This window comes from Phytophthora sojae (genome assembly GCF_000149755.1).
Source record: "Phytophthora sojae unplaced genomic scaffold PHYSOscaffold_5, whole genome shotgun sequence".
NCBI classification, from domain to species: domain Eukaryota; phylum Oomycota; class Peronosporomycetes; order Peronosporales; family Peronosporaceae; genus Phytophthora; species Phytophthora sojae.
In genome coordinates this window covers 199,312-212,885 of record NW_009258119.1, presented here as the reverse complement: position 1 = coordinate 212,885, position 13,574 = coordinate 199,312, and the positions used below count along the sequence as shown (strand labels likewise).

At 54.7% G+C, this 13,574-nt stretch overlaps 6 protein-coding genes across 6 annotated transcripts; 2 read left to right on the top strand and 4 right to left on the bottom strand.

Annotated features, from left to right (window-relative positions):
* Positions 1-377: 377 nt before the first annotated feature.
* Positions 378-1,641, bottom strand: PHYSODRAFT_332825 (hypothetical protein; the record flags this gene model as incomplete). Its single annotated transcript, XM_009529892.1, has 3 exons — positions 378-1,244; positions 1,292-1,453; positions 1,483-1,641. 3 exons carry the CDS (start codon positions 1,639-1,641, stop codon positions 378-380), a joined length of 1,188 nt encoding a protein of 395 aa, XP_009528187.1.
* A 1,316-nt stretch (positions 1,642-2,957) lies between these two features.
* Positions 2,958-4,146, bottom strand: PHYSODRAFT_560510 (hypothetical protein; the record flags this gene model as incomplete). Its single annotated transcript, XM_009529891.1, has 1 exon — positions 2,958-4,146. The coding sequence occupies one exon, from the start codon at positions 4,144-4,146 to the stop codon at positions 2,995-2,997; it is 1,152 nt and encodes a 383-aa protein (XP_009528186.1). The 3' UTR covers positions 2,958-2,994.
* A 399-nt stretch (positions 4,147-4,545) lies between these two features.
* Positions 4,546-5,691, bottom strand: PHYSODRAFT_252960 (hypothetical protein; the record flags this gene model as incomplete). Its single annotated transcript, XM_009529890.1, has 4 exons — positions 4,546-5,111; positions 5,157-5,179; positions 5,208-5,515; positions 5,542-5,691. 4 exons carry the CDS (start codon positions 5,689-5,691, stop codon positions 4,546-4,548), a joined length of 1,047 nt encoding a protein of 348 aa, XP_009528185.1.
* Positions 5,692-6,520: 829 nt separating this feature from the next.
* Positions 6,521-7,480, bottom strand: PHYSODRAFT_252866 (hypothetical protein; the record flags this gene model as incomplete). The annotated part of the gene is made up of 3 exons (XM_009529889.1): positions 6,521-6,908; positions 6,940-7,360; positions 7,435-7,480. 3 exons carry the CDS (start codon positions 7,478-7,480, stop codon positions 6,521-6,523), a joined length of 855 nt encoding a protein of 284 aa, XP_009528184.1.
* Positions 7,481-9,121: 1,641 nt separating this feature from the next.
* On the top strand, positions 9,122-9,505 carry PHYSODRAFT_509271 (hypothetical protein; the record flags this gene model as incomplete). The annotated part of the gene is made up of 1 exon (XM_009529888.1): positions 9,122-9,505. The coding sequence occupies one exon, from the start codon at positions 9,122-9,124 to the stop codon at positions 9,503-9,505; it is 384 nt and encodes a 127-aa protein (XP_009528183.1).
* An 857-nt stretch (positions 9,506-10,362) lies between these two features.
* PHYSODRAFT_252888 (hypothetical protein) lies at positions 10,363-12,123 on the top strand (the record flags this gene model as incomplete). Its single annotated transcript, XM_009529887.1, has 4 exons — positions 10,363-10,660; positions 10,686-11,305; positions 11,332-11,700; positions 11,752-12,123. 4 exons carry the CDS (start codon positions 10,363-10,365, stop codon positions 12,121-12,123), a joined length of 1,659 nt encoding a protein of 552 aa, XP_009528182.1.
* Positions 12,124-13,574: the final 1,451 nt, after the last annotated feature.

The following is a 13,574-nucleotide window of genomic DNA, read 5'->3' as shown; positions in this document are numbered from 1 at the left end:
CATCGTCATGATGACAAAGAAGCGAGCTCAACTGCTACACTGACCTGGTGGCTGCGAACATTCCTCCTTCCTCATCCACCAAGGTTCAAGGTGATCAAGCGACGAGTCTGTCGGCGTCAATGCAAGCCGACAAGATTTCACACCCTTCATCGCAACGTCGTAGCGCTCCGCTCCATGCCACCGGAAAAATGGCGCGAGGTGCCGGTGGTGGTCGGCAGCATCGATTGCTGGCCACATGAGCAAGCAAAGCTAGTGCAAGGAGGCTTGATTGCGTTGGTTCATACATTTCCAATACGTTATCCTATACAGCGTCGGCACTAAAGAACCGACAAAGGTTCATCTTCATCTTCAAGCGTGTGGTCGTGGTGCGCCCTGGCCTATACTGTCGCCTTGGCGTACCGACTTCGACTCCAATTCGTCGGGGACGGCGATAGATCGGAGCTCGTCTCCGACACGGAGCACGTGGCGAATGCGCAGCAGATTGAAGCTCCGGACAGTTGATCCCGAGCGGCTCTGGACGCGCTAACGTGCAGTCCTTCCAGCATACACGCAGTACACACTGACACCTTACAGCGCACTAGAGTACTATCCGGCGACAGGAAGCTCAGGCGCTTCTTGATGGAGCACGACATGCACAATTCGCCGAGACAGACGCAGCACTTGCTGCTAAAGAGGTTGCCCGCCTTCGACCGGCAGGTCACGCACACGTTCTCGACTAATACCGACACCTTGGAGAATACACCGTCGGCTCGACGCTCGTCGCGCTTCTGCTGCAGCATCCACGTAAGCTTCTTCATCTGGCCGCAGTAGGCGTAACGCAGCGGCGCCAGCATCTGATTAGCAGTGGCTCGCACCAGCAACGAGCGCGGGATAACGCCTCCCGGGTCGATAGTACCGGACGAGTAGTGCTCTACGATGTTGGGGCTGGTTTGTCGGAAGAAGCTGCAGATTGAGAGCCGACCACGCACCTTGTGGGGGCGATCTACCGTCTGCGGGAAGTGCACCGAGTGCATGAGGTGGTAGCCGATGCGGTCACCCCCGTGGCCGAGCTGTACGACGCCCGTGGCCTCCATGTAGACGAAGTCTCGGTTCTTGACGAGTCTTGACGTAGACAACGGTAAGGTCATCTCCATGTACTTGATGACCAGTGAACAGAACGGATCGTCCAAGGTAGGCTCCCCTACTGTGGCCAACACCGCCGCACCACCAACGTCGTCCACGTACGAAGACTTGATGCGCATGTGCTCCAGCGTCGGGTTCACGAAAACATGACGTCGTCGAGGTCACCGACCAACCTGCCGGCACTGAACATGACCGGCAGTTCCGACACCGTGTACTTGGTCTTATCGTCGTCAGTGCAGGCGCGGCTGGCGTTGGCAGCGAGGTGCTTCCGCTGTCGTCGAGCCATGTCACGCTGCGAGCGCTCCGTGTAGACGCGTAAAGCTTCCTTGGCCTTGACGACCTCCAACGCCGGTCGTCCACCTTGTCGAGACCCATGGCCGAATGGGTCAGATACTGCCGGAGGTTGTCGGACACGAAGGTCTGCGCCAGAGCCTCGAGGTGAGACCGATCTCCCATGGTCAGAGCCACCTCGTCGAACGGACTGGCGGTGAACCGCTCGCGCCGCAGCTTCTGGCACATTGTCGGAATGTCGGAAGACTTTTGACTGCGATGCCGGCGGGCAATTCGGAAATGGTTGGCCGTCTGCGGTGTTGTGTCGGTGCAGGGGTTCCGAATAACGTTATTCATAACGTGTGACGAGGGGAACGCAATGCTGTGGAGGCAGTGTAATGCTGGGTGGAGATCTTGTCTTTGGCGCTGGTCACGATCGTCGCAGTGGTCGCCCGTGCGGCAAACGCAAACGGGTCAAGCTGAAGCAGCTTCAATGACGAAAGCGGTCTGTCTCGCTTCCAGCTGGTATCTCAGACCAAAGGCAACGAGCGGTGAAGGAAGAAGGAAGGCAAACGCTATGTTGGCTTTGGTGGCGTTTATTTCGTTCGTGCTCAAGGTCACGCAAATCCTTGCAAACGTGCTTTGTTGACCGCAATCTGCGGATAAAAACAGGAATTATGCTGGGGGCGCAGTGATTTGCCTGCAACAAAATTGTTCCGATACTTTTATTTTTAATCATTTACAGAGGTCGCGTTAGTTAGCAATTGTATCCAACCGTCAATTTATGTCCGCATGTGATTTAGAAGGTAGTTGGGCAATACTTTAATCCCGTCTAAATTCCGGCTCGTTGCCTTTCGGTGGGGAGGTCACGCAGTGTACCGCTGCGGCAGCTGGCGCCAAATGATCGATCGCCAGGCCGCGGTTAACTCGAGAGATCATCGGAGCTGGCCTTCCAGGCCTCGGGGTCTATCGTGACAGGGGCGCGTGGCCATCTTCCCCTCACAACCACCCCAAGAAGTTCCCGGCACTGCTGCCCATAGTGTGCAAGCAGTGCACTTTTATTTTCTGAAGTTGCAGTGACCATCAGCGGAATGCAGACAGCGTCGAGCTTCAACGATCCAGGTGAGCTGCTCGATCGATCTTTGAAGGTCGCGCTTAATCTCGCTTTGCATCGCTGAAGTTCACCGATTCAAGGCGTCAAGCCAAAAGGCTATGGTGGGTTGGCTGATGCTTACTCCTCGCCTCTCGATTTATCAGTCGAAGATCTCGCCATCCGTGATTACAGTTGTAGTTGTAGCCGGAGGTTTGCTTGCTTGCCTGGCCCCCAGCCGACCGAGCCAAGGGAACTGACGTGCTCCTTTTGACTGGAAGGAGACCACACTGCTTTCCCGCAGTGAACACCTCTTCGCTTTCGCGTCGCAATATTGGTGGCCCCAGCTGTATTGGCGGGAAGCTAGCACGCCTCAAGTTACTCAGTCACTAAAGACACTGGCATAACTGACCTCGTGGTCATCGCGGCAGAGTAACAAGCCCTCAGCACCATCAGATGCATTGTGTGCGAGTCTCAAAGGCAAAAAAATGGCGTGCGTTATCAAACTTCAGCTAACTACTGTTGCTCGTCTCGGACGTTGTAGACATCGACGGGTGGTGGTTAACTGGGTAGCTCTCTAAGATCTGGGCTCTAGCAGCCTCTGACGCGTCGGATTTGTTCACTTCGGCCAGACAGAGGCCGCAGAACGTCACGTTCCGCTTGGCCAGCAGCAGGTCGGGCGTGATGAAGCTGATCTTCTTGTGGATCTTGCAGCTGTGGCACACGAAGCCGAAGCAGAGCTTGCACGTGGCGTCCGTCTTGCCAAAGTCTCCCAATTTCCGTCCCGTGATCGAATGTCTGCACGTCACGCACTGCGCCTTCTTGTTGGGTTTGCCCAGCAGTCGAGACTCCTTGTACCTCTTCTCCAGCATCCACGCAAGCTTCTTCATCTGTCCACAGTGCGCGTACTTGAGCGTCGACAGGAAGGTATTCGCCATATTCGGGATCACCAAGTGCCGGACGAGACCTCCCGCTGGGTCCATGATGCCGGTAACATATATCTCCGTAGTTCCCTCAGTAATCTGCCGGAAGAAGCCGCAGATGGACAAGTTACCGCGAATTCGGTTCGGGAGCTCGTGGGTCTGTGGGAAGTTGATGGAGTGCAGCAAGTGATAGCCGACCCGGTCACCGTTCGGGAGCGTGAGGATGTCCGTCGCCTCGGCGTAGATGTAGTCGCGGTTCTTGACGAGGTTCGTAGTGTGCAGCGGGATGTCGAGCTCCATCCACTTGACCACGAGCGACTTGAACGGCTCGTCTAGTGTCGGCTCCTCGACAGTGGCCAGCACCGCCGCGCCACTGAGGTCGTCCACGTAGGAGGCCTTGATCCGCATCACCTCCAGCGTTGGGTTCACCACTCCAAACATCAAGTCCTCCAGCTGTCCAGCCGTCGTGCCAACGCACAACAACGACGGGAGATCTCGCGTCTCTTGGTTGCCATTAGAGCGGGGAGAAGCGGACTTCTCCATGAAGACTCGAGCGTTCTCTCTAGACTTAACCAGTTTCCACCGCGACAGATCCACCTGACGCTGCTCCTTCTCCACGAACGCCGTGTACCGCTCCAATCCCGCCTTCACAAGGGAGATGGCCAAGTCATGGAGCTGACGTTGGTCGGACGGCGCCAACGGCACAGTCGGGAACGGGTTTACCACGAATCGCCCCTTCATTCCGACGAATTGGCTTTGGGGTGGTGCTATCTCGGTGGCAAGATGGAGAATGAGCCGGAGTCTTTGACTCAGTGCAGACACCCGGAAGTTATCCCTATATCGACTGTCCCAGAGGGGTATCGAGCACTGACGCTAGTGCATTGTACGCCACGAAGACCTGACACTGTCCGCACTGCGCCGCACTTGAGTCCGGTGATCCCTTGGATTTTTGTCTGGAGGGTGGCACTCTTTAGGCGCTGGACACCCTTAAAAAAGAGCTGCTACAGTTTACCAGCGTTACCCATCAAAATTCACTTGCACATTGTATGATTACAGTTATACAGTATAGCAACATAGGTAATGAAATCAATAGAAATTTCTGAAACTCAAAAACGACATCTTACGCAGACGCTTAACTAGTTACATCGACATGCTGGACATACTTGAGGTAGTGCTTGCCGACGACGACAGCGAGTTGTGGACTTTCGAGTGGCCCTTTTTGCTGAGCATCATAGCTCTGGCCGCATCGGTGGAGCTCAAAGACATCACTTGCCCCACGCACGCGGAACAAAACGTCACCTTCCGCTGGGACAACTGCAAGTCCGGGTCCACGAAGCTCATCTTGCGGACGAGTTGGCACGCGCGGCATACGAAGCCGAAGCACAGTTTGCACGTGTTGTTGCTTTTGCCAAAGTCCCCGAGCTTCCGCCCCGAGATGGGCGAAAAGCACGTAACGCAGTCGCTCGTCTTGTTGGGGGTACCGCGCTGCCTCGACTCCTCGTAGCGCTGCTCGAGCACCCACGCCAGCTTCCTTATCTGGCCGCAGAAGCCATACTTGACGCTGGACATGAAGGCGCCTACCATGGCCGGAACCGCGACCATGCGGATCATGTCACCGCCCAGGTCCATCACGGCCGTACCCCACATGTCGATCGTGTTGGGGCCAGTCTGCTGCCAGAAGGCGAGCGCCGAGATGTTGCCACGCACTCGGTTCGGTAGGTGGTGGGTTTCCCGAGTGCATTACATGGTACCCCAAGCGTTCGCCGGTGGGGGTCTGCACGTGGCCCGTGCCTTCGAGGTACACGTAGTCGCGGTTCTTGACGAGCGGGATGTCAACCTCCATCCACTTGAGGACCAGCGTCTGGAACGGGTCGTCGAGAGAGGGCTCGACGAGCGTGTCCAGTACAGCGGCCCCGTCAAAGTCGTCGACGTACGACGCCTTGATACGCATAGACTCGAGGGTTGGACTCATGACACCGTGCATTAGGTCGTCCAGTTGTCCCTGAAGCGTACCGACGGCCAAGATGATCGGTAACCCGTTGCCGGTGATCAGTTCGCCGGAGCTTGTGGATGACGATCGCTCGGTGTACATGCGGATGTTCTGGCGCTCCTTGACCAGTTTCCAGCGCGAAGTACTTCGACTTGCATCTTCTCCGACTTGTAGATGGACCACTTGTCGAGGTGGGCCATGATGACCGAGTTGGCGAGGTCTTGCAACTGGACGTGGTCGTGCTCTGTGAGCGACAATTCCGCGAACGGGTTGACGATGAAGCGTCCTTTCACCATTTTTGTCTTTTGCTCTTGGACGCCCTAGCAGCGGTGGATGGATCGATGAGAATATGAAAGTGAGGGATGGTTGTCTGTGTCGATTGCGAACGGAGGTCGCGGCAGGGAAGATATCAGCCAGCTGCGCGACCACCATCGTGTATCAGTCAGATTCTCGTCATCTGTCCTCAGAATCGCCCTAAACAATACTTACTTAAGTATGATACATGCACCCCAACTCAACTCCAACCGGAAAGGAAAGGCAGGCTAGACTTTCCATTGTAGCACGTCAAGCAAACAAGTATCAACCACAACTGCAATATCTCGAAGTAGTGTACCCGTTGTTCTCGCTAACTAAGCGATTTGGTAATCAACACCTTAAGGTTGAGCAGCTGCATACCATTCGACAAGATCCCAAGGATCCACAGCACGAAAGAATAATGCGAAGTTAACAAGTTAGCAAGTTGAAGAGTCTGGCAGACGCTAGGTAGAGGACGTTTAAAGTTCTAACCACGCAGCTGCACACATACCTGCTAGGAATTGCCTAATAACATTAGTCGGACATCATACAACTACTCGTGCTGAATCCGTCCGACGACATGGACGACTGCAAGCCCGAATGCGGCCTGTACGCCTTGCCACTGGCCAGGAGCTGCGCTCGGGCGACTCATACTGTGACCCCGCTGATGCACCTGGTACAGAACGTAACCGTGCGCTGCGAGAGCAGCAGGTCTGGGTCCACGAAGCTCAGCTTACGGGCAATCTTGCATGCGTTGCACATGAACCCGAAGCACAGCTTGCAAGTGCTTTTGCTCTTGCCAAAGTCACCCGGTTATTGGCGCCGAACACGTCACGCAGACATTTTTCCACCGTGCTGCTTGGACTCGGCGTACTTCTTGTCCAGCATGAAGTTAAGCTTCTTCATCTGTCCGCAATAGGCGTACTTCAGCGTGCAGAAGAAGACTCCGGTCATGTTGGGGACAGCGATCATCTTGATCACATCACCACCAGGATCCATCACGGACGTACCAAAGAGCTCCATAGTGTTGGGCCCGACCTGGCGCCAAAACGCAAGCGCGGGCATGTTGCCGCGCACGCGGTTGGGAAGATCGGGTGTCTTCGGGAAGCTCACCGAGTGCATGAGATGATAGGCCAAGCGCTCGCCCGTGGCATCGATGTACACGTATATAATAGTCGCGGTTCTTGACCAGGTTCGTTGAGGCAAAGGGGATGTCGACCTTCATCCATTTGACGGTCAGAGCCTGGAACGGCTCGTCCAGCGATGGCTCGACTATGCTGTCTAGCACAGCAGCTCCACTGAAGTCGTCAACGTACGAGGCCTTGACGCGCATGGCTTCGAGTGTGGGGCTGACGAGACCGAACATCAGGTCGTCCAGTTTGCCCTCTTTGTTACCGATGCCCCAGGTTCCAGGCAAGCCGTTGCACGTGATGTTCTCGCCCGCGGACGCAGTTCCTTGACGCTCGACGTACATATCGATGCCTTGGCGCTGCTTCCAGAGCTTCCAACGTCGCGGATCCACGCCCTTCTTCTTCTCGTCCTGGTACGTCGTGTACTTGTCGAGGTTGGCCCAGATGAGGTTGTTCGCCAGTTCCTTGAGCTGCTCGTGGTCGTGCTCGGTCAGCGCGAGCTCCGTGAACGGGTTGACGATGAATCGCTCCTTCACCACGGCTACCAGAAGTGCGACGCTGCTAATTTGGGGAGAACGAAGTAGATTGCGAACTGGACAACCGCTGGATTGTAACCCTCCACGAGACCATGGCGAGTGTTCAAGCCGCTAGATAAGACCATTGCTTCAACTCCCCAAGCCATAAGACATCCTCGGCAGTTTGCATTGGGAGAATGAGAGCTGCTTGGACCTTGCTTGGAGCTGCAGGACAATTCGAGTTACCCTCGGCGAGACCAAGCCGACTAGCGAGTGTCCAAGACGGCAGATGAGACCATTGCTTCACCCTCGACTGTTTCTCTACAAACGATTTCCTTGTCCGGAATATTCCTCCGCCAGTTCAAACCAAACCAAAATTGCCGTTTCAATCAGTTTCAGATTTGAAAATGCTCATTTTGTAGATCCAAAGTGGTCGGTTAGGTACGAGTGGTGACCGGCTCCGTGATATCATTCACTGGGGACTTATCACATTCACCCTGCTATTCCCCCGCAGAAGACGTACATCGGCAATTCGCAAGAGGGTGGAGGCCCTCGTTCTTCTATTGGTCACGAATTACCCCCGCCTATTTTATCGAGGTGGCTTCAGCTCGGAGCTACGGATTGAAGCAACACCAGCGGACCACCCGGTGCTCGGGAGGATGACTTCCAGTTCGCCACCATCTGTACAGCTGACGTCAGGATCGAGGGCTCTCTCACGGGACCACGTTATCAGCAGTCATCCTCGACTAAGTTCGTGTCCGCGACAGTCGGGCCCGAAATTCGAGTTCACTATGTACATTTGCACCCGCGTGTCAGTCGTCTGGTCTGCTTATGGGTGGGTAATCAGCGATGGATCAAACCGCGTCGACATTTTCGAACTATTATTGCTGCATCGCGGAGGCGAGGCTTCGCCTGTCGAGCGCGGCGCCAACAACACTGGGAGCGGCAAAGTCCTTCGGCTGCGACAGGTCTCTCTCACCTTGAATGGTCACGGATCCGGCGCATTGTCGGTCTTAACCCGTGGGGGGAGCAGCTCCTGTTTCGGCTCAAACACCAGGCGCTATCGCCATACGATCGCAGTCGTCAACAAGTTGGATGTCCTCATGCGGTGTGCGTTCGGCAGGACCGAGTGGATCTCTACCATGTATTCTGGAGTTGTCCAGCAGCGGTTCGGATGCGCACGCGTTTCCTACAGAGTTGGATGACATTGGGATTGCCTACGTCGGGGCTGGAGGAGGCTGTCTTTGGCCTCACGCTGCCAATGATCCCTGCGGGGGTATGGACAATTGCGCAGCAGCTCTTCCCGACCGTAGCCGGCCTCGCGCTGGACAATCTCACTGTCGCACTCACGCGGGTGATGGATAGCTGCTGGAGAATCGGAGCGGCCCTCTCTTTTCACGCAGTGTGGCGGTGGCCAGTTGTTTTTTTCGACCCGCTCAATAATGTGTCGTTTGACTATCATCTGGATATCTTCAACACTCGACTGCGGCACGGATATGCCACTGTGCACCTCCACATTGCCCGGGGTCCACACGCTCCTATGCTTGACCGAGCGGCACAAGTGGCGCGCAAAGCGCTTCATTCGATTCCGGCCGTGCCAACCCCAGCAACATTTGTTGGACGTTCGAAGTATCTCCTCTTTTTTGATGGCGGCTCCCGTGGTAATCCCGGGCCTGGAGGGAGTGGAGCGTTCGGGTCGGCGAAGGGTGGGGTGTTTTCGAAATCTGCTGGGTTATCAGCATGTACCTTCCACAACGAACAACATTGCAGAGAACATGGGGCTGCTTATGGGGTTAAAGGCCTGTCATCGCCACAATTGGAGACCACTCCACGTGGTTGGGGATAGCAAAATTATCATCCATCAGCAGCAGAAGCGGCGACCACCAAAGGCTAAACACCTCACTCAGCTATACTGGCAAAATCGGCGGGTTGTGGACCAACTCTCGGTGATCAGCTGGCAGCATCACATACGCGATTTCAACAAGATGGCCGATGCGCTCGCCAACCTGGCGATGAATACACGGCGTAGCATGCAATGTAAACCCACTCGAGTCATCGGCTCCGCCTCGATCTGGGAAGATCTTCATGCCTACGCAGCCAGTGACGTGGGGCACTGGCTGGAGCACATCAGCGATATGAACGCTTCGGGGTTCGGGGCCTTCACACCTTAACGGTTGGGGGCAGCCCTGAATGTGTAGCCACTAGGGGTAATAAAGCAGGGAGATCGGTTAGAGACGACCTCCGTCAAGGTCATCGATGTCGTTAGCCACGAAGTTAAGTGACAACAATGTACCTCAATGCCAAAACAAAACATAGGTACGAGTGGTGTGAACCACACGCCCGAACCAGCCAGCCGAGGAATTATTTTCACTGAAATTTGACAAAATGATTGGGATAGCTTGAAACTGCTGACTCAGTGCTTTGGTAAATAGTAATAACACAGTAGTATTTGTGCAGCCTTTAGATTGCTATGTTATTCCGTTGTGATTGTGCTCGCGGTTCCTGAATTCAGAGCTTCAGGGTCTCTACACACAGCAGTGACTTGCGTTTGACAGACGCGCTCGCATCTCAAGATTGCAAAGGTTTTTGCTCAGGATAGCTAATGTACAAGATGCGGTTTATGCCAAGGCCAATGTGTCGCATCCGTACATGTAGCCTAGCGAGGCCTGCCATCATCGATGCTAAGTCGACGCCAGCGTTTTGGTGGAGCTGCATTCATGACGATTTGTTACCGTCCTTGAAGTAATCGGGCCGGATTGAGCCAATCGCGGCTCGGATCCGCGACTGAGGTTTAGAGTATCACTTCAACACTGTAGTTGCACTGAGATGTACCGGAACGCTCCTCACCTCTCCGTTTCACTTAACATGACTACAGAGCAACAATCCTTTGTGGTTGACGCCGTGGCATCCCTGTCAGCTAGGTCGTCATCCCCGGCCACCTCGTTGATGCCCTTCCGCGTTTGACGCGGCCGGGTCAAGTTCATTCTCGAATTTCCTGTCCAGCTACCAAGCCGACCAAGGGACAACGATGGAAGCCATGTCGCCGGCCACCCGCAAGCGGCTCGGGTACGAGTCCGGCGCCGCCTTGATGGCCGAGGGCCCGCAGGTCCTGCACGAGCACATCGCCACCAAACTCGGCAAGGCACTCGGCTTGGCCATGCCCCAGATGGACGTGCGCTTCAGCAACCTGTCTGTCACTGCTGACGTTGTCGTGGTCGATGAAGACAGCAAGTACGAGTTGCCGACCATCCCCAACACCCTCATGAAGACCTTCATCAGCCCGAAGAAACGCATCGTGCGCAAGGAGATCCTCAAGGACGTCAGCGGTGTGTTCTCACCTGGAAAGATCAGGGCCAACCTGGCTCCGGCAAGTCGGCCCTGTTGAAGATGCTGAGTGCTCGGTCCCCATGACCAAGAACATCACGGTCGAGGGCAACATCTCCTTCAACAACGTGCAGCGCGAGCAGATCATCAAGACGCTGCCCCAGTTCGTGGCCTACGTGAACCAGCGTGACAAGCACTACCCCGTGCTGACCGTCAAGGAGACACTGGAGTACGCGCACAAGTTTTGTGGCGCTGAGCTGTCCGAGCACGCCAAGAAGATGCTCTCGCAGGGTACCCCAGAGGAAAACGAGGAGGCCTTGAGAGCGGCCAACGCCATGTTCGCACACTACCCGGACGTCATCATCCAGCAGCTCGGACTCCAGAACTGCCAGAACACCATCGTGGGCGACGCCATGACCCGCGGTGTGTCCGGCGGCGAGCGCAAGCGCGTGACGACCGGCGAGATGGAGTTCAGTACCAAGTACGTGACGCTCATGGACGAGATCAGTACGGGTCTCGACAGTGCGGCCACGTACGATATCATCAACACGCAGCGTAGTGTGGCCCACAAGCTGCGCAAGACCGTCGTCATCGCTCTGCTTCAGCCGTCTCCGGAGGTTTTCGCGTTGTTCGACGACGTGATGATGGTCAGCTGATGTACCATGGCCCGTGTAGCAAGGTCGAGGAGTACTTCGAGTCTCTCGGGTTCAAGTGCCCGCCTCAACGTGACATCGCCGACTACCTGCTGGACCTGGGCACGCAGGTGCAGTACCAGTACCAGGTCGAACACCCGACGAAGCAGCCTCGCCGGGCCAGTGAGTTTGCCGACACCTTCAAGGAGTCGCGCATCTACATGGAGTCGATGTATGCTCTGGAGGCCCCGTACGACCCCGAACTGCTCCACAGCGTGGAACAGAACATGAAGCCGATGCCCATGTTCAGCCAGTCGTTCGTCGACAGCACGCTGACGCTGCTGAAGCGCCAGCTCACCATCACATACCGCAACAAGCCCTTCATCTTTGGACGCGTGCTGATGATCGCAGTCATGGGGCTATAGTTCTGCACCGTCTTCTACGACTTCGACCCAACGCAGGTCTCCGTTGTGCTGGGTGTGGTCTTCTCTTCGGTCATGTTCCTGTCCATGGGCCAGTCGTCGCAGATCCCGACGTACATGGCAGAGCGCGAGGTCTTCTACAAGCAGCGCGGTGCCAACTTCTTCCGTACTGCATCTTACGTGCTGGCCACCTCGGCGAGTCAGATCCCGTTGGCGTTCGTCGAAACGATCATCTTCGGCTCGCTGGTGTATTGGCTGTGTGGATTCGAGTCCGAGTTCCAGCTTTTCATCATCTTCGAGTTCGTGCTCTTGGTGATGAATCTGGCCATGGGAATGTGGTTCTTCTTCCTGAGCTCCGTAGGCCCGAACGAGAATGTCGTCACCCCGTTGGGTATTGTCTCGGTGAGCTAAAGCACGGTCAAATATAGCTGCGGGATAGCTACAGGATAGTAGCGACGCTTCATTTATATTGGTTTTTGTATGTGCAGCAAATTTAGTTTTGTTGAGGTTTTGTTTTGGTTCTGTTCAACTTGAAAACTAATACTTTCACGAACCTAAGCTAAGTTCGCTTTTAGTTTTGGTTTTTTGTTCAAACGGGTGGGATTGCTCTAAGAAAGCCCAAATAACCACTGGTATTCTATCTGAAATAATTAACTGGGCATCGCATTTTTTGCGCAATATGAAATAAATGCGTGCACCAGTACGAACAGTATTTGCTGTTATGAGCATGCGCAAGTTGCTGCAACACGGTATAATATCATCCTCAACGAGATGTTTACACGGACTGCATTTATTTTTTTGGTACGATGTCTCTATTTCCAAACTACATTTATTCTGGGAAAGCAGTAAAGCTGCTAGCGCAGCCCAAATGAGGTGAGGCGGGTGAACGCCTTGATCGTCCAGGTGTATAGCGCACTATGCCGGACCGAATCGGTTCGGAGTACCAGAGATATCCGCTGCAATCCGGTAGTCCTCGGAGCACAGGATGTGAACAGGGGGCCGGGAGGATCGCTTGGACTTGGCGTGTGTCCTTGTGTCAACCCCTATAGGTATCGTTTACCTTTGGCGGACCGGACTTCACCGAGTGAGTTGTTGAAATACAGAATCGAGTCTGCTGCGTGTGTTCCTGAAACAAACTACACCGAATGAACAGAAAGTCAGACCGAATCGAAGGTACCACAGTCAGGTCCACAATTCAGTATAACCAACACACAGAAATACAATGCCGAGCTAAACGTCACAAAATATACAGCCACCACTTATTCTTTAAGACCCTTGGGTGGGGGGCTATACGCCAGTCAACTTACGAGCCGTCACCCAAGGCACTGGTCAACCCTGGATGCACACTCACTTACGCGCACCACCCTCACAGAGTGAGGGAACAATACAAAATATAAGTCAATCCTATCACACAGTAGTCAATCAATTCAGTCTCGGGGGTGACTACCTCTACCGCCTAAGACACACAGGATGTAATATGAAATGGATGCCCGGATAGAGCACGCAAATTGGAAATAAAGCTCTCATAGATCACTCCAGGGCGCGACACCCCAGTCCCTGCCGACTTTGCCTTGGTATCTTTGAGTCCCCACTACACCAGTGCTCGCAACACCAGTGAGGCCTTGAAACATCCTCCGTTTTAAGATCGCACGAAGGCGGATCCCACGTATAAGCTCTTGAAGACGTCAATGTCAGGGGGAATTCCCAGCCCGAAGAAAGACGCCCACGTGTTCTCGGCAAATTGGTTTCTGTTTGATCTTACGTTTGGCTAGCTATCTGTTTCACTTCACTGACTTCTAATAAAGGTTTCACTATGCTTGACTTGTCTTGGATATGCTTCGACCTTGTGCACGGGACTTCGA